This window comes from Oncorhynchus nerka, linkage group LG27 (assembly GCF_034236695.1).
Source record: "Oncorhynchus nerka isolate Pitt River linkage group LG27, Oner_Uvic_2.0, whole genome shotgun sequence".
NCBI classification, from domain to species: Eukaryota; Metazoa; Chordata; class Actinopteri; order Salmoniformes; family Salmonidae; genus Oncorhynchus; species Oncorhynchus nerka.
In genome coordinates this window covers 59,884,231-59,905,986 of record NC_088422.1, presented here as the reverse complement: position 1 = coordinate 59,905,986, position 21,756 = coordinate 59,884,231, and the positions used below count along the sequence as shown (strand labels likewise).

General features: G+C 43.3%; 1 protein-coding gene across 2 annotated transcripts in view; it reads right to left on the bottom strand.

Annotated features, from left to right (window-relative positions):
• LOC115112072 (activating molecule in BECN1-regulated autophagy protein 1A-like) overlaps positions 1–21,756 on the bottom strand; it is a 145,192-nt gene that overhangs the window by 76,938 nt on the left and 46,498 nt on the right. For both annotated transcript variants that reach the window (XM_065011844.1, XM_029638818.2), the window contains exons 13-14: positions 5,778–5,966; positions 2,132–2,286 (exon numbers count right to left, since the gene is read on the bottom strand). In XM_065011844.1, coding sequence (XP_064867916.1) covers positions 2,132–2,286; positions 5,778–5,966 — 344 coding nt within the window. The remainder of the gene's footprint in view (positions 1–2,131; positions 2,287–5,777; positions 5,967–21,756) is intronic.

Here is a 21,756-nt window from a genome sequence, read left to right as displayed (position 1 = left end):
GAATTTCTAACCCCTCAATATTATTGTTGGATCTGATTTAAAAAGCTAACATTTTGATTGCAATAATAAATAGATATGCCGATAGTGGACAACCTTATTTCACTCCTCTTGGCAGTTTAAAACTTTCTGAGAAGTAGACATTATTTACTTTTTACACATAGGGTTACTATACATAACTTTAACTCATTTCATTAGAGATTCTCCAAAATTGAAATATTCCAAGCATTTATATATAAACTCCAGTTGTACATTATCAAAGGTCTTTTCAAAGTAAGCTATGATTAACAGGCCTGGCTTCCCAGATTTTTCATAGTGTTATATTGTTTCCAGTACTGATTAGGATGAATCATTTCCGGCAATAATTCTACGCGTTAAGCATTTTGCTAGAACACTGAAGTGTAAGGGGCCTCCAATATTTCAAATGGACTGGATCTTTAATATTTACAACCTGGATCCTATTTCAGTAATAATGAAATCTGACCTTGTGTGTCTGATAATCTACCATTCATATCGTAGTGGTTAAAGCATGCTAATAACGGTCCTCTGAGTATATCAAAAAAGGTTTGGTATACTTCCACTGGTATGCTATTCAGCCCAGACTTTTTTCTCGGACATCAGACATGGGCTTTTATGCACCATGTGGCAGCTTTAAAAACAAAAACATTCCCAATTTGTTCTATTAGATTTTGGCTAATTACGGCTCTCCTCAGACTATGTAACTGTTCAGTTAGAAATCTTATGTCACAACAATTTCACCACTGGCAATGTGAGAGGTTTGGAGTTAGAAAAGCCACTGGTGCTGCCCCCCCCCCCCCAAAAAAAAAGTTAAAACGACAGTCTCACTAACAGCAAGAGGCAGTGGGAGAGACAGAAAGACAACATCAAAGTGGCACCCTGATGTTGTTTACTCAGCCAAGTCATTAGAGGCTGCCCAGGCAGTGGGTCCTGCTTCCTGCTTTCATCAGGCCCTCTGAGGGCTGGATCTGGGGTGGCCATGGGACACTGGGCTGTGTTCTGGGTCACTGGGATGTCACAGATGGAACCCTGGCTCCAAGCCCTGCATCATAAACACTTTACCCCTCATCCTTCACACACCACCTACCACATCCCCTGCTACATTCTGATACATGTCCAGCCAAAACAGAGTCACATACTGAGCCACCAAACACAGAACACTTTCAAAGACTCTTCATTACTATTTAAGTGTGGACCATTGTGAGACTGTGTAAACGGTGTGGTACATTCTCTAAACAGTAATCATGACTATAAAAAACACAAATTAAAAGGGAGAATGAAATGTTTCACAGTGCTGTTGATCTTAGATCATCAAGACCATCAGTAGACAAGTTCCTCTGAAAGAGGAAAGGGAAAACACTGTACTGTGGTCTGCCAAAGGGCCTTGAGATTTCATGGGGTAGATTAAAGACTAAATGAAATGTGCATAACCATGATTCTACTTGGGGTCTAGCCAAAGAAGTTTCTCCATTACATAAGATCACTTTGTACAGCTGGAATATAAAAGGCTAGAGTCACCTGGAGGCATGTGAAAAATACTCTCATTGATTGTCAGCCAATTTTCTATTCCAATCTTGTTGGAGCAAAAACATTCTAAAGCAGATCAATAAAGATATTTAGTACCTTCAGAATCCAGTTAAAGTAGAGTCAATGCAGGCTCTGCCATCGCTGGTTTGTTTGTTTGGGGTTGCTAATCTGGCTGGCCATTGTGAGCGGGCTGGAGCTGCAAGGGTATTATTGAGCTACTGTGCTGTATTGAATTGTAATGTCTGTGTCTCACGTTCCTCCTCAGTTGGTTAGATAATGGGGTAAAAATCTATTGTTCGTCCCCAAAAATGACGGAGTTAAAGTAGCTATTTATAAAGAGTCGTACTCTTTGCCCGCCAGAAGTAGCTTATCATTTACATTCGCCTTTACCTCCAGATGTGGGCGGTTTCATTTTGTTACTGTCACCCTGCGGATGCTCACAGGTGATTTGGGTCTAGGTTCTTGCTGGCATTTTCAAGTTCAATTCAAATAAAGCTGAATCAAGACGCATTGATGAAAGCTCAAATAAATGGCATAATACTGTTGTTTTTCCATGAAATTCCAAAGGATTAACGTTGGTCAAACTCACCCTCATGGAAGTCTCTCCACCATGGGGCTGCTGCAGGCGTAACACTTGCGCTACCATGTGGTCTGTAGTGTGATGGAGCAGGATCCTGCGGGAGGCCAAGCCCACCATCACGTAGTGGCCCATCGGGGACAGGCTGACAGAGATGGCATTAGGACCTAGACAAAGAACAGATGGTTAGGCTACTTATGTTGAGCATGGATGTGTTTAGCATATAAACTTAAAGCAACTATTGAACACCCTTTGTCATGGTTTTACATGAGGGCCTAAAACAGCATTTAAAAGTCTGACTGAAACACTCCATACTGTAATTTGCTTTATAGATAATTGGGATTGCATTCTGAATGTCTCTTGACTCAGCAGCTATAAATAACAGACAACAGGAACCATTAAATTAAACTTTCCTGCCCTCTCTGATGCCTTAGATTGATACTGTACAAGCAGGTTAATGCAAGTCAGTAGAATTTCCTAACAAACCAGTTAAGTATTTCTTAATGAATGGTTTTTGACGACAGCTGAATGTTTGTTCCCACTTGAGAAACATACAGTAAAACAAACTCTCTCATCAAAGGCAACCATTTGGAAACCGCTGCTGTTATCCAGTTAGGAATCTGGAGTATATCCAAAATGGAGTCTCCCTCTGTTGAATGCAGCCTGCACCTGTTAATCTAAAAGCTATATTTGTGTACTTGATTAAGCTATTGCCTAGTCTTAAATGACTGGTAAGTGTTTGTACTGCTCGTGAGAGTAGCTGAACTGTAAATTACAGTGTTCACAGCTACTTTGGGCACAGACCTGCTCAAAATAATTTGTTTTGTATTTATGGCTAGGTTAAATAAGTAGGCCTCCCACATTCCCATATCTACTTACCACCAAAAAAGTGTTGCCTAGATTAAAGCTTTAATTTGCCTTTATCAATCTTCATGCTTAATATGCCTTAATTAATATAATACTTACACAATACACAGATTTTATATTTCATCTTCAAACACGTAAAATGGATATGTACATTTGACTCGGCTCCCGAGTGGCGCAGTAGTCTAAGGCACTGCATCTCAGTGCTAGAGGCGGCACTACAGACCCTGGTTCGATTCCAGGCTGTATCACAACCGGCCGTGATTGGGGGGCGCACAATTGGCCCAGCGTTGTCAGGGCCGTCATTGTAAATAAGAATTTGTTCTTAACTGACTTGCCTAGTTAAATTAAATAAAACTATAAAATGTGAATAGTCATAGGATGAGAGCTGATTAAAATGATATACAATGTTATCCTAGTAACTGCTTTTATTATGAGAACTATAAACCTACCCCATACATTCCATTACAATGATGTAAAATCCAATGTTGGGCCTGTTGAGGCCAATTATATTACTTTTACTATTCTAGTAACAGACCAATCTGCTATGGCCCCATAGTAAGAATACATCTTCATTTAGAGTAACTACGTGTAATGGTTTGCTGCTCTCATCATCAGGTGAAAATGTATTGGCATTCCTATGGAATTTTAAATGTACAAGTCAAGTTTCTGGTCCTCTGTTTTATGTAAACAGTTAATAGTATATAATTGTAATCAGCTCACATCCATAACTATTCACATGTACTGTTCATATCCATTTGACATGTTTGAAGATTAAATATTGCCATTATTGACCATAATATCTTCCCAAATCAGCAATTCAGACAGGTTTTTGGGCAAATTCTTGCCAGAATTAGGTGAGTAATTGAACATGTTCATATAGATGGCTCACAAGGTTGTGTATTCTACATCACTATGAACATGTGAAGATATTTTTGGGCTTACTACAATTATATTTCATATAGGTATGGTCATGTGAAATTATCCAAGAAGATCCCATTGAGTTGTTTGGCGGCCATATTGTAAAAAGGCTTCTATGGAGTTAATGCAGGAATTCTGTGATGGCCCAGTATCTACAAAACTTTTTAAAACCCTGTTTTTTCTTGCTGTGTGTGCAATTTGGTGCCTCGATCAACAAAGTTACAATCCAAAAACATAATCCCTATTACTAGGGATTAGCACGGTTATTTGAATACTCGAAAATACAAACGGCCGTTAGTATTTGATTACTTGCGAGAGTATTCATTTGAGAGAAAAAACATATGCCTATTTTAATGAAAGGCTTTGTCTAAAATGCAATTATAAATGTGACATTGCAACATACAAGGACAGACCTTGACATTAAACATTTTTATAAAACAAAAGTTAGTTTTTTATGTCCGCCCCATCAAAAAAAAAATCTGGTAGCCTAGGCTACACACTAAGAGTGTAACGTACTGTTGTCAATCAAAGCAGCAGTCATCGGCTCCATGTGCAGAAAGTGAAGTGGGAGATTTCTAATCAACGCAAAATGGAATTACTATTACAGAATGAAGTTGGCTAAATGAGGAGGAGTAGGCTACAATGATCAGCCAACAGGTAGGCTGTTTAAAATAGAGTTGTTGTAGACAAGGACGAGGATCACAGCAAAATAGCATCAATTATCATTGCTAGCTTGCTAGCTAGCTGGCTAGTGTAGCTAGCTAGCTTCTTTAAATAGATTTGATGAAGTCAAGACAGACACATCCAGATGAGATGATAGGTTGTCTATCACAGCAACAAGTTTGTCTAATTTGTGCGAGTCGGTTTGGCTACTTTCTTCCTCTCTGTGTCAGACACACCAGCCCCTGCTCCTCTCCCGCCATTCTGTGCTGAAACAATAAGCAGAGCGCACCACTTCTCCTGAGTCACGCGAGCAAGTCCCCATTGAACATTTTTTTTAATTGTATTTAAAAAAAAATTTTTTTAGAAATAACATCGTTATAACATGTATATTATGCAAATAGTGACAATTTCAAATGCCAATTCCTACCCATTACATATAATTTTATGGCTAAACTTCCAACATTCTGATGTCAGTGGCATATGGACAATAGTTGTAGCTGGTGCTTTCAAAGTTGGTTATATTATGTAATGTAATTGCATGACATTTTAAAACCACCTGTCAAACAAAGTTTCCTTTTTAAAGCCATTTATACAGGTAATTCTGACATGTACCCTAAAAAGGTCAAAGTTCTGTTGACCCGAACATTCTGAAAATGTTTCTGATAGGACACAATGGAGTTGTCAACCGTGATGGCGAGATCATGAATCTAAGCTTTGCTTTCAATGATTAAATGAGTAGTTTCCTTTTAAAGCCATTTATACTAATCATGTGTTGTATACTGAAAATGTTTCTGATAGACAGCGGTGAATCTAAGCTTTCCAATGATTAAAGAGTATAAGTTACTAATCATGTGTTGTATACTGACTGTCATGGGGTAAAATCCGTATGGGAAAAATGAATGGGATGGAGGGGTTAAAGAGTAACAACACACAGAAAGTTACTGCTTACACCCATTTTCCAACTCCAGGGACACAGACCTTCAAAACATCACTATGAGACAGCCCACGTGAGCCTGACGACCCAAATTCAGGGGCCTGGCTCATGGACCATGTTACTTCAGAGCAGGGGTGTCAAACTCATTCCATGAAGGGCCTAATGTCTGCTGGTTTTGTTTTTTCCATTTCAATTTCAATCAAGTACACGGGAGGAGCGACACTCGGCCCTCCGTAGAATGAGTTTGACACGTGCTTTAGAGAGACAATGACTCACCGAATCTCTTGGAGTAGAGCATCTCTCCCAGGTTGTGAGGCGCCAGAGAGTAGATAGCCAGGATGCCCTCATCTGGGAAGCCCCGCTGGCTGCTGGGTATGAACACAGCCAGAAGCTGCCCGTCTGCAGAGATGTCACAGCTGGCGTCATTGTAGATCTTGCAGTTCTGCACCAGCACGTTGACAGAGGCTGCAGTGGCAGGAGGAGAGGCACTGATGTGATATGACCATTCAGTTTCACACATGTCCTACTGTGTACATGTCTGGTGCACATCAGCTATACGAAGAACCCACATTGTAAACAGGTGAATGTCTCAGAAGCTTGGAGGGAGTACGCAAGGAGAAGAAAAGTTCACATTATCATTCAGTCATATCCCCCCCCCCCCCTAAGCTAGTCCACATTGCATTGACATAGTAAATTGATAACATTTACATATCTAGCATGTCTCAGACAGCTGCACCGGCAAAGAAAAAAAAAGAATAGTTCCCACTTCCAATAAACTACCAGACAGCATTGCAAAAAAACAAACAAATGCTAATTTCAGTCTGTTCAAAATATTTACCAAATGTTTTTTTTGTGCGTCTCTTTTGAATACTTATTTTGGCATTGATCTTAATGTTACATTCAAACACCCGGCATAATCCCTTCCTGTCTCCCGAGAGGAATATACAATCCAAAACATGATTAAGTCATTTCTCAAAGCAGGCTGAGAGCAGTGGCTATATTAACACCTAACTCTCCTCCAAGTGTTGAGACACTGTAAGAAGGGAAATAATACTGGTAATGACTATACTGACAACTTGATGTATTGATGGAAATAGGCTAAATAAATTGCATTCCGTTTTTAGAGGGGAAACTATCAACAAGTGCATTGGCAATGTCATTGTATTGATATTGTATTATCCATTAAACAACTAAAAGGCTTTTCTAAAAAGCGAAGGGTCCCAATTATGAGTATAAAAGTGTTCGTGTTTCTTATATAAAGAAAGAGTACCCTTATGGCAAAGCTGTGTCAAAGTGAACAAATGGGTCACATACAGCAGGCAGAAGAGGGATATCGTCAGTTAGCTGCAAGCAGACAATGCTCCAGTTCCTCTAGCTGGTCATTCCCTGCGTACATCTTGGATGAGGGAGCAGTTCTCCTTACAATAACCTAGCCCAAGGATGTCTGTCATGGAACCAATACCAGTGGGTCTACTTGAGTCCAGTGAGGACCATGGTGATGGCTGAGGGGTGGACACTGCATAGTGTATGGCCCATACAAGGGGTGATCACAGCTGCTTGTAGGGAAGATTTAAGGTGGGCCATGTTAATTAAGTAAAGCAGTGAAGTAGTAGCAATGTAGGGCCGGGGCCTTGGGGGCAGACCCGGTGTTTTCCTCTCAGCTTTATGAGCTCAATCCGTCAAGCAAAGCTAAATGGACAGAGTAGGCGTGAAGCAGCGACTTGTGTAAGTCCATTTGTGCTTTCACAAACAAATACACTTAACTTGTACAGGGTACACAATGTGCAATGTATGAGTAATTGAGAGAGTTGAGCACAGTTGTCGATTCAAATGTTGAGAAAGTTCACTAGCCTCCAGATAACATTTGTCTACACGGTTCCAGATTTCAGTTATCGCTTGTGGCTCCGTATAAATTAAAACATGTAGACTACATTTAAAAAACACTTAAAAAATACTACCAAAAAGCAGTACAATTCCCATGACTTACACTGTCCAAGCATGAAAATGTATTAACAACAACAATATCAACAGCTAAAGTGGAGTAACCATATTACTGTAGCAAGAAACCATTATTACATTTTTCCTTACTATTAAGTAGCCTAATTAAAATGAATGGCTGGCCTTTCTGACAAACAATCTAAAGCAACAATAATCAAAATGTTGTGTGTTGCGTAAGATTTATTTATTTGTCTCATACACAGAATGTGGGATAAGTGGATGATTGTCAAAATTAAAAGGGATATTTTATATTATCAATACGCTTTCACTTTCAAATGCTAAACTAATACATTTATTTACTGCGAAATTAAACGTCAAAGCCTCTCAGCAATAAAATTGGCCCAGTTTCCTGCCATCGCTGCCAACATACTGTGATTAGCATTTTAAGAGAACAGTCCTATGGCAAACATCCATAGGACGGATGGCTTTGTCAGGTGATGGAACTATGGACATTCTTTCTTAAACTGTTCTCGGCTTCGTGAATATTATAGCTGACCTAGGTTTTTTAAAAGGCACTCCGTTGTGCCATATCATGTCATCGATCAAATCGACATCACTCGTCCGGCATGGCCATACAATTTCAACCACTCATTACTCAACTCCCAGATTGGTAAAATCACATTTTCGTTGAGGACAGAGGATGCCCCCCCTCTGCCAGCTTCCTCTTGCTCCCTCGCCCTCTCTCCAAACATGATCTGGCAGTTTGTGTCACACTACAAATTAGCTTTCCCCTTCAGCCACTCTCAGGCGGGATATTCTGCCAGTAATGGTGCAAAGCTCTGACTAAGTCGGGATGAGAGGAGAGCAATATTTGTGCCCCCACCCTTATGTTTCCTAATCTAGGACAGGTCTGGGAGGAGAAGATGGGAGCTTCCTGGCCATTCAGTTGAGTTTTTTGGAGGATGCCGACTTGTGATCTCTACTCCCCCAGCAGGCATATGGGTTGGATTTGCGAAAGACAGCAGACAATGTGTGTCACAGAACAAATAAGTCTAGGCAAGCAAGGTCAAAAAGTACCAGACAGATTTCAACTGAAAACAACAAAGTTATAACACTGCATGAAAAGCATGTCTGGTACCAACTTTGTGATAGAAATGGCAGGGAAATAAAATATTTTTTATCACTTCAAATCAAATCAAATTTATTTATATAGCCCTTCGTACATCTGCTGATATCTCAAAGTGCTGTACAGAAACCCAGCCTAAAACTCCAAACAGCAAGCAATGCAAGTGTAGAAGCACGGTGGCTAGGAAAAACTCCCTAGAAAGGCCAAAACCTAGGAAGAAACCTAGAGAGGAACCAGGCTATGTGGGGTGGCCAGTCCTCTTCTGGCTGTGCCGGGTGGAGATCACTTTCACTGTAACAGTGAAGAGAGGTGCCACCTTTTCCATCCCAAATGTCATTAATAGGGGAAAATAACTAAATCAGCGGATGGGCAATGTAATCGCTCCTTGGACATTTACTATCCCACTTCCTCCATGCCCCAACCACTCTACAAGACATCTGAGGACACATTGGTTTTACACTTTTTGTAAGAATATGGCTTTCCATGAGTGCAAGAGTCTTGATGTGAACGCACTGTTCCAAAAACCAATTGATTTAGCAAGAGAATAGAGAGCGGGGCCTTTGAAAATGTTCCACTTTATCGGCATGGTTCCACACTTAATGCAATCTGCTTGTAACCACCAATTACTCTGCAAGGGTGAAAATACATCACGCAATCTTAGCATCTGAACTAGGTCTGTGACGATAGCAGTATCTCAATATTTTTGGGGTGGCAAAAATGAAAACACAAACGACACCAAACTCTTTGGTCCTTTAAAAACCTGCTGTTTGTAAAATATTGTGTGCTAATAGCTTGGAAAACTGAATATCAACATTAGGGCCTTTTTCCTAAAGAAGTTTAATCCGCTTAGTATCTCGGCAAGGAAAACAACACTAATACTGGTATAGTCCCGGCAGGATTTCCATTAGCCGGTAAATGTTGGCTTTTGGCCGATAAAATAAATGAAAAGTTGATAAATAAAATTGTTGCCGGACAAATTGTCTGGAAGAAAAAAAATAATACATTGCAAAATAATGTTTTTTTCCATTGATGGAAATACTAGTTGATGTTCTCCAACTTCAAAGGCAAATATACTTCATAGGCTAATAAATCCACAAGCTGCTTGGAAATCAGTGTCGGGTGTGTGTGTTTCTATTTTTACTTCCGCAAAAGACGTGAGGTTCTCATAAGGGACTTCAGCTAAGTGTAGCCAGACTGGGCAAAATTGGCAAAGATTGTATTGATTATCCCCATGTTCAGTGTGCCCGCCGAGAGGGGATTTCTTCTTCAAAACAGAGTAAAGACGGCTTCAAGATCACGCCTTCTTGAGGACAAAGTAACGAGGCTGATATGCATCACAAGCTGCTGCAAGAAGGACAGCTTTGATTTCCCAACAGCAACGGCTCATTTTGAGCAGGCCAAGGTCTGCCGCAAACGCAGGTAAATTAGAGGCAAATGATTGTGTACGTCAGGCACAGTCCTAGCAGTTCAGCTGCCGCCCAAGGCAAGAACAACATACGCCGCCTCTGTGTCATGAATAGTACAAAGATTTGGAATAGATTGATAGACTCGAGAAATTATATGTATCATGCGCAATTGGTGCATTTCAGTTGAGTTTATTCAGTAGCACTTGGAAAAGAAACGTTGTCGCCAAGTACTCACATTGAAGAATTACAATGTTGCAATCACTAGGCAGCCAACTGCCTATAGCAGGAAACAGAGTTGTTATCACTAAACCATGTATATCACACATGACATGAGTCACGATCCCATGATAGCTCAAATTACAATAAAACATTTATTAACATCATTCAGTAGAACTGTAAAAAGAGAGATATAATTTAAACTTTGGAAACAAGTGCTTTCAGAAATGCATGGCACGGGACTCATTTTACAAGAGCATTGTAAAATAAGATTTTTCTCAATGAACCAATCTTAACAAATATAGTTTGTTTACATATCGAGTGGGGCAGTTGTTTAATGCCCTGCATCTCAGTGCTAGAGGTATCACACAATTGGCCCAGCGTCGTCTAGATTAGGGGAGGGTTTGGCCGGGGTAGGCCGTCATCCTAAAATAAGAATTTGTTCTTAACTGACTTGCCTAGACAAATAAGTAAAATAAAATTGGATTGTACAACATCAGTTTAATAAATTGATAATTTTGTGGCCACCTAGAGTGTCCTCTTTCCACTGCTGTGGTGCTGAATCGCAGCGGGAATGGGGAGGGCCAGCCTGGTCACGGCGAGAACGGGTCCAGCTTTTGTCAAATTAATGTCAAAAGTTCAATTGTTTTGCATGTTATACTGAACAAAAATATAAACACAACATGCAAGAATTACAAAGATTTTACTGAGTTACAGTTCAAATAAAGAAATCAGTAAATTTACAAATGAATTAGGCCCTAATCTATGGATTTCACATGGCTGGGAATACAGATATGCATCTGTTTGTCACAGACACCAGAAAATCTGTCAGCATCTGGTGACCACCATTTGCTTCATGCAGCGCTACACATCTCCCTTGTATAGAGTTGATCAGGCTGTAGATTGTGGCCTGTGAAATGTTGTCCCTTTCCTCTTCAACGTCTGTGCGAAGTTGCTGGATATTGGCGGGAACTGGAACACGCTGTTGTACATGTCAATCCAGATCATCTCAAACATGCTCAATGGGTGACATGTCTGGTGAGTATTCAGGCCATGGAAGAACTGGGACATTTTCAGCTTCTAGGAATTGTGTACAGAACCTTGGGGCATGGGGCAGTGCATTATCATGCTGAAACATGAGGATGGCAGCTGATGAATGGCACAGCAACGGGCCTCAGGATCCTATCACGGTATCTCTGTGCATTCAAATTACCATGATAAAATGCAATTGTGTTTGTTGTCCGTAGCTTATACCTGCCCATACCATAACCCCAATGCTACCATGGGGCACTCTATTCAGAACTCGGCAAACCGCTCGCCCACACGACACCATACACATGGTCTGCAGTTGTGAGGCCGGATGGATGCACTTCAAAAATAATCTAAAACAATGTTGAAGCGGCTTATGGTAGAGAAATGAACATTCAATTCTCTGGCAACAGTTATGGTGGTCATTCCTGCAGTCAGCATGCCAATAGCACACTCCCTCAAACTTGATACATCTGTGGCATTGTGTTGTGTGACAAAACTGCACATTTTATTGTCCCCAGCACAAGGTGCAACTGTTTAATGAGCATGTTGTTTAATAAACTTCTTGATATACGACACCCGTCACGTGAATGGATTATATTAGCAAAGGAGAAACGCTCACTAACAGGGATTTAAACAAATTTGTGCACAAAATTTGAGCGGAAATATACTTTTTGTGCTTATGGAACGTTTCTGGGATTTCTTATTTCAGCTCATGAAACATGGGGCCAACACTTTACATATTGTGTTTATATTTTTGTTGAGTGTAGATAATCCTAACCCTAAACCTTTTCCTAACCTTAACCTAATTTTCCAGGTTAAATTCTCCTAACCAGCAACGAAAAGTCAAATCTGACGTTTATTTGACAAAAGCTGGATCGCTTCTAGCCATTGACCGGCTGGCCCTGGTGTTCATAGACAGCCATTTTTTTGTGTTATTTATTGGGCCTGGATTGTATTAGAGGTCTAGATTGTATTTGAAAACAGCTGTTTTTTGTTATTTATTAAAATGTTCATACAAATAGCCTATAGGAAATATAATTCGCAAATTATATTAAACAAATATATTTTGAAGATGTGTTTTATTACTGTGTAGGTGACTTGTTCTTCTAGGCCAAATGTTTTTTTTATTTTCCATAAAACATTTCTAAACGTAACCTTTCTTTAACTAGGCAAGTCAGTTAAGAACAAATTCTTATTTACAATGACGGCCTACACCGGAAAACCCGTTCAATGCTGGGCCAATTGTGCGGCGCCCTATGGGACTCCCAATCACGGCCTGTTATGATACAGCCTGGATTTGAACCAGGGTGTCTGTAATGACACCTCTAGCACTGAGATGCTGTGCCTTAAGACTGCTGCACCACTCGGGAGCCTGATAAAGTATAAATTATATTCAATTATGATTTGCAGCAGGGATGCAGATGCAACAGGCATTGTTTTGCTTTTCAATAAAAACCTGTCTTGTTGGTATAAGAACATCGTTATACTTTACATTTACATTTAAGTCATTTAGCAGACGCTCTTATCCAGAGCGACTTACAAATTGGTGCGTTCACCTTAAGACATCCAGTGGAACAGCCACTTTACAATAGTGCATCTAAATCTTTTAAGGGGGGTGAGAAGGATTACTTTATCCTATCCTAGGTATTCCTGAAAGAGGTGGGGTTTCAGGTGTCTCCGGAAGGTGGTGATTGACTCCGCTGTCCTGGCGTCGTGAGGGAGTTTGTTCCACCATTGGGGGGCCAGAGCAGCGAACAGTTTTGACTGGGCTGCGCGGGAACTGTACTTCCTCAGTGGTAGGGAGGCGAGCAGGCCAGAGGTGGGTGAACGCAGTGCCCTTGTTTGGGTGTAGGGCCTGATCAGAGCCTGGAGGTACTGAGGTGCCGTTCCCCTCACAGCTCCGTAGGCAAGCACCATGGTCTTGTAGCGGATGCGAGCTTCAACTGGAAGCCAGTGGAGAGAGCGGAGGAGCGGGGTGACGTGAGAGAACTTGGGAAGGTTGAACACCAGACGGGCTGCGGCGTTCTGGATGAGTTGTAGGGGTTTAATGGCACAGGCAGGGAGCCCAGCCAACAGCGAGTTGCAGTAATCCAGACGGGAGATGACAAGTGCCTGGATTAGGACCTGCGCTGCTTCCTGTGTGAGGCAGGGTCGTACTCTGCGGATGTTGTAGAGCATGAACCTACAAGAACGGGCCACCGCCTTGATGTTAGTTGAGAACGACAGGGTGTTGTCCAGGATCACGCCAAGGTTCTTAGCGCTCTGGGAGGAGGACACGATGGAGTTGTCAACCGTGATGGCGAGATCATGGAACGGGCAGTCCTTCCCGGGAGGAAGAGCAGCTCCGTCTTGCCGAGGTTCAGCTTGAGGTGGTGATCCGTCATCCACACTGATATGTCTGCCAGACATGCAGAGATGCGATTCGCCACCTGGTCATCAGAAGGGGAAAGGATAAGATTAATTGTGTGTCGTCTGCATAGCAATGATAGGAGAGACCATGTGAGGTTATGACAGAGCCAAGTGACTTGGTGTATAGCGAGAATAGGAGAGGGCCTAGAACAGAGCCCTGGGGGACGCCAGTGGTGAGAGCGCGTGGTGAGGAGACAGATTCTCGCCACGCCACCTGGTAGGAGCGACCTGTCAGGTAGGACGCAATCCAAGCATGGGCCGCGCCGGAGATGCCCAACTCGGAGAGGGTGGAGAGGAGGATCTGATGGTTCACAGTATCGAAGGCAGCCGATAGGTCTAGAAGGATGAGAGCAGAGGAGAGAGAGTTAGCTTTAGCAGTGCGGAGGGCCTCCGTGATACAGAGAAGAGCAGTCTCAGTTGAATGACTAGTCTTGAAACCTGACTGATTTGGATCAAGAAGGTCATTCTGAGAGAGATAGCGGGAGAGCTGGCCAAGGACGGCACGTTCAAGAGTTTTGGAGAGAAAAGAAAGAAGGGATACTGGTCTGCAGTTGTTGACAACGGAGGGATCGAGTGTAGGTTTTTTCAGAAGGGGTGCAACTCTCGCTCTCTTGAAGACAGAAGGGACGTAGCCAGCGGTCAGGGATGAGTTGATGAGCGAGGTGAGGTAAGGGAGAAGGTCTCCGGAAATGGTCTGGAGAAGAGAGGAGGGAATAGGGTCAAGCGGGCAGGTTGTTGGGCGGCCGGCCGTCACAAGACGCGAGATTTCATCTGAGAGAGAGAGGAGAAAGAGGTCAGAGCACAGGGTAGGGCAGTGTGAGCAGAACCAGCGGTGTCGTTTGACTTAGCAAACGAGGATCGGATGTCGTCGACCTTCTTTTCAAAATGGTTGACGAAGTCATCTGCAGAGAGGGAGGAGGGGGAGGAGGATTCAGGAGGGAGGAGAAGGTGGCAAAGAACTTCCTAGGGTTAGAGGCAGATGCTTGGACTTTAGAGTGGTAGAAAGTGGCTTTAGCAGCAGAGACAGAAGAGGAAAATGTAGAGAGGAGGGAGTGAAAGGATGCCAGGTCCGCAGGGAGGCGAGTTTTCCTCCATTTCCGCTCGGCTGCCCGGAGCCCTGTTCTGTGAGCTCGCAATGAGTCGTCGAGCCACGGAGCAGGAGGGGAGGACCGAGCCGGCCTGGAGGATAGGGGACATAGAGAATCAAGGGATGCAGAAAGGGAGGAGAGGAGGGTTGAGGAGGCAGAATCAGGAGATAGGTTGGAGAAGGTTTGAGCAGAGGGAAGAGATGATAGGATGGAAGAGGAGAGAGTAGCGGGGGAGAGAGAGCGATGATTGGGACGGCGCGATACCATCCGAGTAGGGGCAGTGTGGGAAGTGTTGGATGAGAGCAAGAGGGAAAAGGATACAAGGTAGTGGTCGGAGACTTGGAGGGGAGTTGCAGTGAGGTTAGTGGAAGAACAGCATCTAGTAAAGATGAGGTCGAGCGTATTGCCTGCCTTGTGAGTAGAGGGGGAAGGTGAGAGGGTGAGGTCAAAAGAGGAGAGGAGTGGAAAGAAGGAGGCAGAGAGGAATGAGTCAAAGGTAGACGTGGGGAGGTTAAAGTCGCCCACTTAAATAAAGTCACTTTATTTTGTTACAATTTAACAGGCTAATTTCTATTCTGTTCAAATTAATTACAATAATCCACATGCGATTTGGAGAACAGTGGGTGGACACACTAATGCATTACACACCCAATGCATATGGATGTCAGGTAAATTAAAATCTTGCCGGTCACGTTGTCCAGTGCCAGATTTTCCTGGCGGAAACCCTGATGTGCATGCCAATGCATCACACACTAATAACCCCTGCTGCTGCAGATGTACTAATGGGTTGGTCGAGAACCAATAGCCTACCTAAACACTTAAAACTATTACACACCTGCAAACCCTGTATCATGCCAGTAGTACCAGAAGCACGTGGCAAATTGGAGATGTAGCACAAGCCGAATTGGGGGTTTCTTGCCCCACCACGTTCTCTGTTTGTGAGTCTGATGGTTTTTAGACACGGTTCATAATTCATAATCAAAGCAAAATCATTTTGAAAACACAAAAACAAATGATCGCATCGACAGAGACCGCAAACTGGCTACACAAAGCTTAAATTGGCTACCGCAAAGGGAATCAGAACACTGTTAGCTAGAATAATATGGTGTTTTAGCCTTTCTTTGCAGGGCATACATAATTTCAGATCAGGCCCTATTAATATCTGCGTACTTTTAACTCGGATCTCGTACCTGCGTAAATGGACAGAGTATTGCGTAGTTGATACGCAAAATGCGTGCATGTTGGCAGGTCTGCTACTGGTTGCCCAAGTAAATAAAGATCTAGGATATGATTATGACTAAATAATGCAGCAACACCTGGAGAAAAAAATGGCGCTGGAGGGAATGGCTGCCGTCATATCGGCTCTTAACCAAACAGGCTATTTTGTTCTTTTTTTCACGTTGTTCATGACATATTTTGTACATAATGTTGCTGCTACCGTCTTATGACCGAAAAGAGTTTCTGGACATCAGAACTGAGATTACTCACCTCAAATTGGACGAGAAGTTGTTCTTCATTGAGTCGGACGCGAGGGATATACTACAGACACCCGACCAGGCCCAAAACCCTGTGATTCGCTGGAAAAGGAAACGTAAGTTTCGTGGAAAGAGATGAGGATGCCTTGTGAGGATCAAGCGACAAGTGGCTAATCTGCCCTTGCCTTCCATCCTGCTAGCTAACGTTCATTCGCTGGAAAATAAATGGGACGAACTGAAAGCATGTATATCCTACAAACGGGACATTAAAAACTGTAATGTCTTATGTTTCACCAAGTCGTGGCTGACCGACGACATTAACATATAGCTGGTGGGTTATACACTGTCGGCAGGATAGAACAGCAGCCTCTGGTAAGACACGGGGCGGGGGCCAATGCATATATGTAAACAATAGCTGGTGCACAATATCTAAGGAAGTCTCGAGGTTTTGCTCATCTGAGGTAAAGTATCTCATGATAAGCTGTAGACCACACTATCTACCTTTCTGTATTTTTCGTAGCTGTTTACATACCACCACAGACCAATGCTGGCACTAAAACCGCACATAAGGAGCTGTATTCCGGCAAAAGCAAACAGGAAAACGCTCATCCAGAGGTGGAGCTCCTAGTGGCTGGGGACTTTAATGCAGGGAAACTTCAATCAGTTTTACCTAATTTCTATCAGCATGTTAAATGTGCAACCAGAGGGAAAACATTCTAGACCACCTTTACTCCACACACAGAGACGCATACAAAACTCACCCTCCATTTGGCAAATCTGACTATAACTCTATCCTCTTGATTCCTGCTTACAAGCAAAAATTAAAGCAGGAAGCATCAGTGACTCAATCTATATAAAAAAGTGGTCAGAATCTAAACTACAGGACTGGTTTGCTAGCAGACTCAGTGACCGTCCGCCCGTACATACCCCAACCAGAAGCTATGGATTACAGGCAACATTCGCACTGAGCTAAAAGGGTAGAGGTGACGCTTTCAAGGAGCGGGACTCTAACCCAGAAGCTTATAAGAAATCCCGCAATGCCCTCCAACAAACCATCAAACAAGCAAAGTGTCAATACAGGAATAAGATCGAATCAAACTACACCGGCTCTGACACTCGTCAGATGTGGCAGGGTTTGCAAACTATTAGACTACAAAGGGAAGCACAGCCGAGAGCTGCCCAGTGACACAAGCATACCAGACGAGCTAAATTACTTCTATGCTCGCTTCGAGGCAAGTAACACTGAAACATGCATGAGAGCATCAGCTGTTCCTGACGACTGCGTGATCACACTCTCCGCAGCCGATGTGAGTAAGACATTTACACAGGTCAACATTCACAAGGCTGCAGGGCCAGACGGATTACCAGGACGTGTACTCTGAGCATGCACTGACCAACTGGAAAGTGTCTTCACTGACATTTTCAAACTCTCCCTGTTTGAGTCTGTAATACCAACATATTTCAAGCAGACCACCATAGTCCCGGTGCCGAAGAACACTAAGATAACCTGCCTAAATGACTACCGACCTGTAGCACTCATGTCTGTAGCCATGAAGTGCTTTAAAATGCTGGTCATGCCTCACACCACCTTTACCCCAGAAACCCTAGACCCCCTCCAATTTGCATACCACCCTAACAGATCCACAGATGATGCAATCCCTATACTGCATTCCACACAGCCATTTCACACCTGGACAAAAGGAACAACTATGTGAGAATGCTATTCATTAATTACAACTCAGCATTCAACACCATAGTGCCCTCAAAGCTCATCACTAAGCTAAGGACCCTGGGACTACCTCTGCAACTGGAACCTGGACTTCCTGACGGGCCGCCCCCAGGTGGTAAGGGTAGGTAATAACACATCCTCCACACTGATCCTCAACATGGGGCCCCTCAGGGGTGCATGCTCGGTCCCCTCCTGTAATCTCTGTTCACTCATGACTGCAAGGCCAGGCACGACTCCAACACCATCATTAAGTTTGCCGATGACACAACAGTGGTAGGCCTGATCACCGACAACGATGAGACAGCCTATAGGGAGGAGGTCAGAGACCTGACCGTGTGGTGCAAGGACAACAAACTCTCCCTCAATGTGATCAAGACAAAGGATTGTGGACTACAGGAAAAGGAGGACCGAGCACGCCCCCCCTTCTCATCGCCAGGGCTGTAATGGAGCAGCAAACTAACATGGTCCAATTACACCAAGACAGTCGTGAAGAGGGCACGACAAAACCTATACCCCTCAGGAGACTGAAAAGATTTGGCATCCTGGTTGCATCACCGCCTGGTATAGAAACTGCTTGGGCCAAGCTTCCTGCCATCCAGGATCTCTGTACCAGGCGGTGTCAGAGGAAGGTCCTAAAAATTGTCAAAGACTCCAGCCACCCTAGTCATAGACTGTTCTCTCTGCTACCGCACGGCAAGCGGTACTGGAGCGCCAAGTCTCGGACCAAGAGGCTTCTAACCAGCTTATACCCCCAAGCCATAAGAGTCCTGAACAGCTAATAAATGGCTACAAAGACAATTTGCACGCACGCACGCACCCTCCCCCCACGCTGATACTACTCTGTAATTATATATGCATAGTCACTTTAATAACTCTCCCTGCATGTACATAATTACCTCGACACCAGTGCCCCCGCACATTGACTCTGTAACGGTTCCCCTGTATATAGCCCCGCTATTGTTATTTACTGATGCTCCTTAATTACTTGTTATTCTCATTTATATATTTTTTGTGTTTGTGTGTTTTCTTAAAACTGCATTGTTGGTTAACGGCTTGTAAGTAAGCATTTCACTGTAAGGTCTACACCGGTTGTATTCGGCACATGTGACAAATAAGATTATGGTAGAGTTAAGTTCAAATACAAAGGATTTTAAATTGAAACATCCCACACTGTTTTTAATTGCACAGCTTTCTTTTTGCAATAAGTCTCGCTGAATATGTGCATTAGCATATCAGTCAGTCTGCATTTGGCATGAACTTCAAGATCACGATGGGGAGAGTCATTTGCATTGTTTGCGATTGTATTTCAGACCCTCTGCTTTTAATCATTGCTGAGAAGCTCCACTTCACTCCACACACCCACCCACCCACCCCGGATAACGCATCTCTTCCTCTTTCCTAAACAGCTGTTACAGTTCATTGTTAAAGGCACCACCCACATCAATTATATATGAGCAGCATTCCGGAGAGGGCCCATAGCCAAGTCTGTCTGTGGAGCTTAGTGGAGAGCTAGACACATCACACTGTTCACAACTTACTCTCACAGAGAGGAGGAACATCTGCTGTGCTAGAGTTCTGAAATGAAGTTCGTATCAGGAGGCAAAGTTATTATTATTTTTAAATAATTTACATTCATTCCAGAGATGTACCTTGTGTTTTTTCCATCAGACCCATTCACTTTTGCCATATTTTGTGGTTACATTACAGCCTTATTCTAAAATGTATTTTAAAAATGAAATAAATCCTCAATCTAAACAAACTACCCCATAATGGCAGAGCAGGTTTAGACATTTTTTCTAATACATAAAAAAAAATCTTACATTTACACAAGTATTCAGACCCTTTACTCTGTACTTTGTTGAAGAACCTTTGGCAGTGATTACAGCCTCCAGTCTTCTTGGGTATGACGCTACAAGCTTGGCACACCAGTGTTTGGGGAGTTTCTCTCATTGTTCTCTGCAAATCTCTCAAGCTCTGTCAGGTTGGATCTGACAAAGGGTCTGAATACTTATGTAAATAAGGTGTTTTATTTTTAATACATTCGCAATTTTTTTTTAAATGTTTTTTTTTATTGTGTATAGTTTGATAAAAAAAGTAATTTAATCCATTATAGAATAAGGCTGTAACATAACAAAATGTGTAAAAAGTCAAAGGGTCTGAATACTTTCTGAATGTACTGTAGGTGTTGAGCTATTATTAGAAATACATAGGTCAGAACTGTTGACTTCAACTCAGGGCATCCTTACTTGAGTTCTATATCGTACCAGTATTAAAAATAGCTTTTCAGAACAGATGTCAATACCACAGTGGCCTATAAGTTCATTACATGGCTCACGGCCCTGGGTCTGAGCTCCTCCCTATGCAACTGGGTCCTGACCTTCCTGACAGGCCGCCCCCAGGTGGTGAAGACAGGCAACATGACCTCTTTGACATGGATTCTCAACACAAGGGTTCGTCCTCAGTCCCCTCCTGTTTTCCCACAACTGCGTTGCCTCTTAGTTTCAATTCCATCATGAAGTTCGCTGACGACAACAGTAGTAGGCCTGATTACTAACAACGACGAAACAGCCGTCAGGAAGGTGGTAGGCACCTGAAGACGTGGTGCCAGGAAAACAACCTCTCCCTCAACACCAGCAAAACAAACGAGCTGACTGTGGACTTCAGGAGGACCCAGGCTGGACATGCCCCCATCTTCATCAATGAGGCTGCCGTGGAGAAAGTAAATAACTTCAAATTTCTTGGCTTAAAACATCTCAGAGAAGCTGAAATGGTCTAACGAGACGGACACCGTGGTGAAGAAGGCACGACAGCGACTCTTCAACCTCAGGATGCTGAAGAAATTTGGCCTGTCCCCGAGGGTTCTCACAGTGTTCTACAGGAGCACCATCGAGAATATACTTTCGGGCTGCATCACTGCCGTGGACCGCAGGGCGCTTCAGAGGGTGATACGTGCAGCCAAAAGCACCATTGGGTGCACACCGCCTGCCCTACAGGAACCCTATAACACCAGGTGTCACAGGAAGGCCAAGAAGATTAGGGACCCCAGCCACGCCCTGTTCTCCCCGCTTCAAATCACTCAGACGCAGGCAGTACAGAAGCATCATGGCAAAAACCGGAAAACTGGCAAATAGTTTCTACCCTCAGACCATCAGGCTGCAGAATAGCTACCACTACCCAATCCCCCCCTACCCAATCTCCCCCCCCCCCACAGCCACGGACTTTAACTCTGCCCCAACTCCAATGACATTCATCACTGTTGCTAATATGTATTTATTTCACTTGGTCCCTACACGCCCTCAATGATCATGCTGCACCCCCTACGGTCAAGTTGGTGGTTGAAGATAACCCTCTAGTGGTGTGGGGGCTGTGCTTTGGCAAAGTGGGTGGGGTTATATCCTTCCTGTTTGGCCCTGTCCGGGGGTATCATCGGATGGGGCCACATTGTCTCCTGACCCCTCCTGTCTCAGCCTACAGTATTCATGCTGCAGTAGTTTATGTGTCGGGGGGCTAGGGTCAGTTTGTTATATCTGGAGTACTTCTCCTGTCTTATCTGGTGTCCTGTGTGAATTTAAGTATGCTCTCTCTAATTCTCTCTTTCCTTTTTTTTTTCTCTCTCTCTCTCAGAGGACCTGAGCCCTAGGACCATGACTCCTTGCTGTCCCCAGTCCACCTGGCCGTGCTGCTGCTCCAGTTTCAACTGTTCTGCCTGCGGCTATGGAACCCTGACCTGTACACCGGACGTGCTACCTGTCCCAGACCTGCTGTTTTCAACTCTCTAGAGACAGCAGGAGTGGTAGAGATACTCTTAATGATCGGCTATGAAAAGCCAACTGACA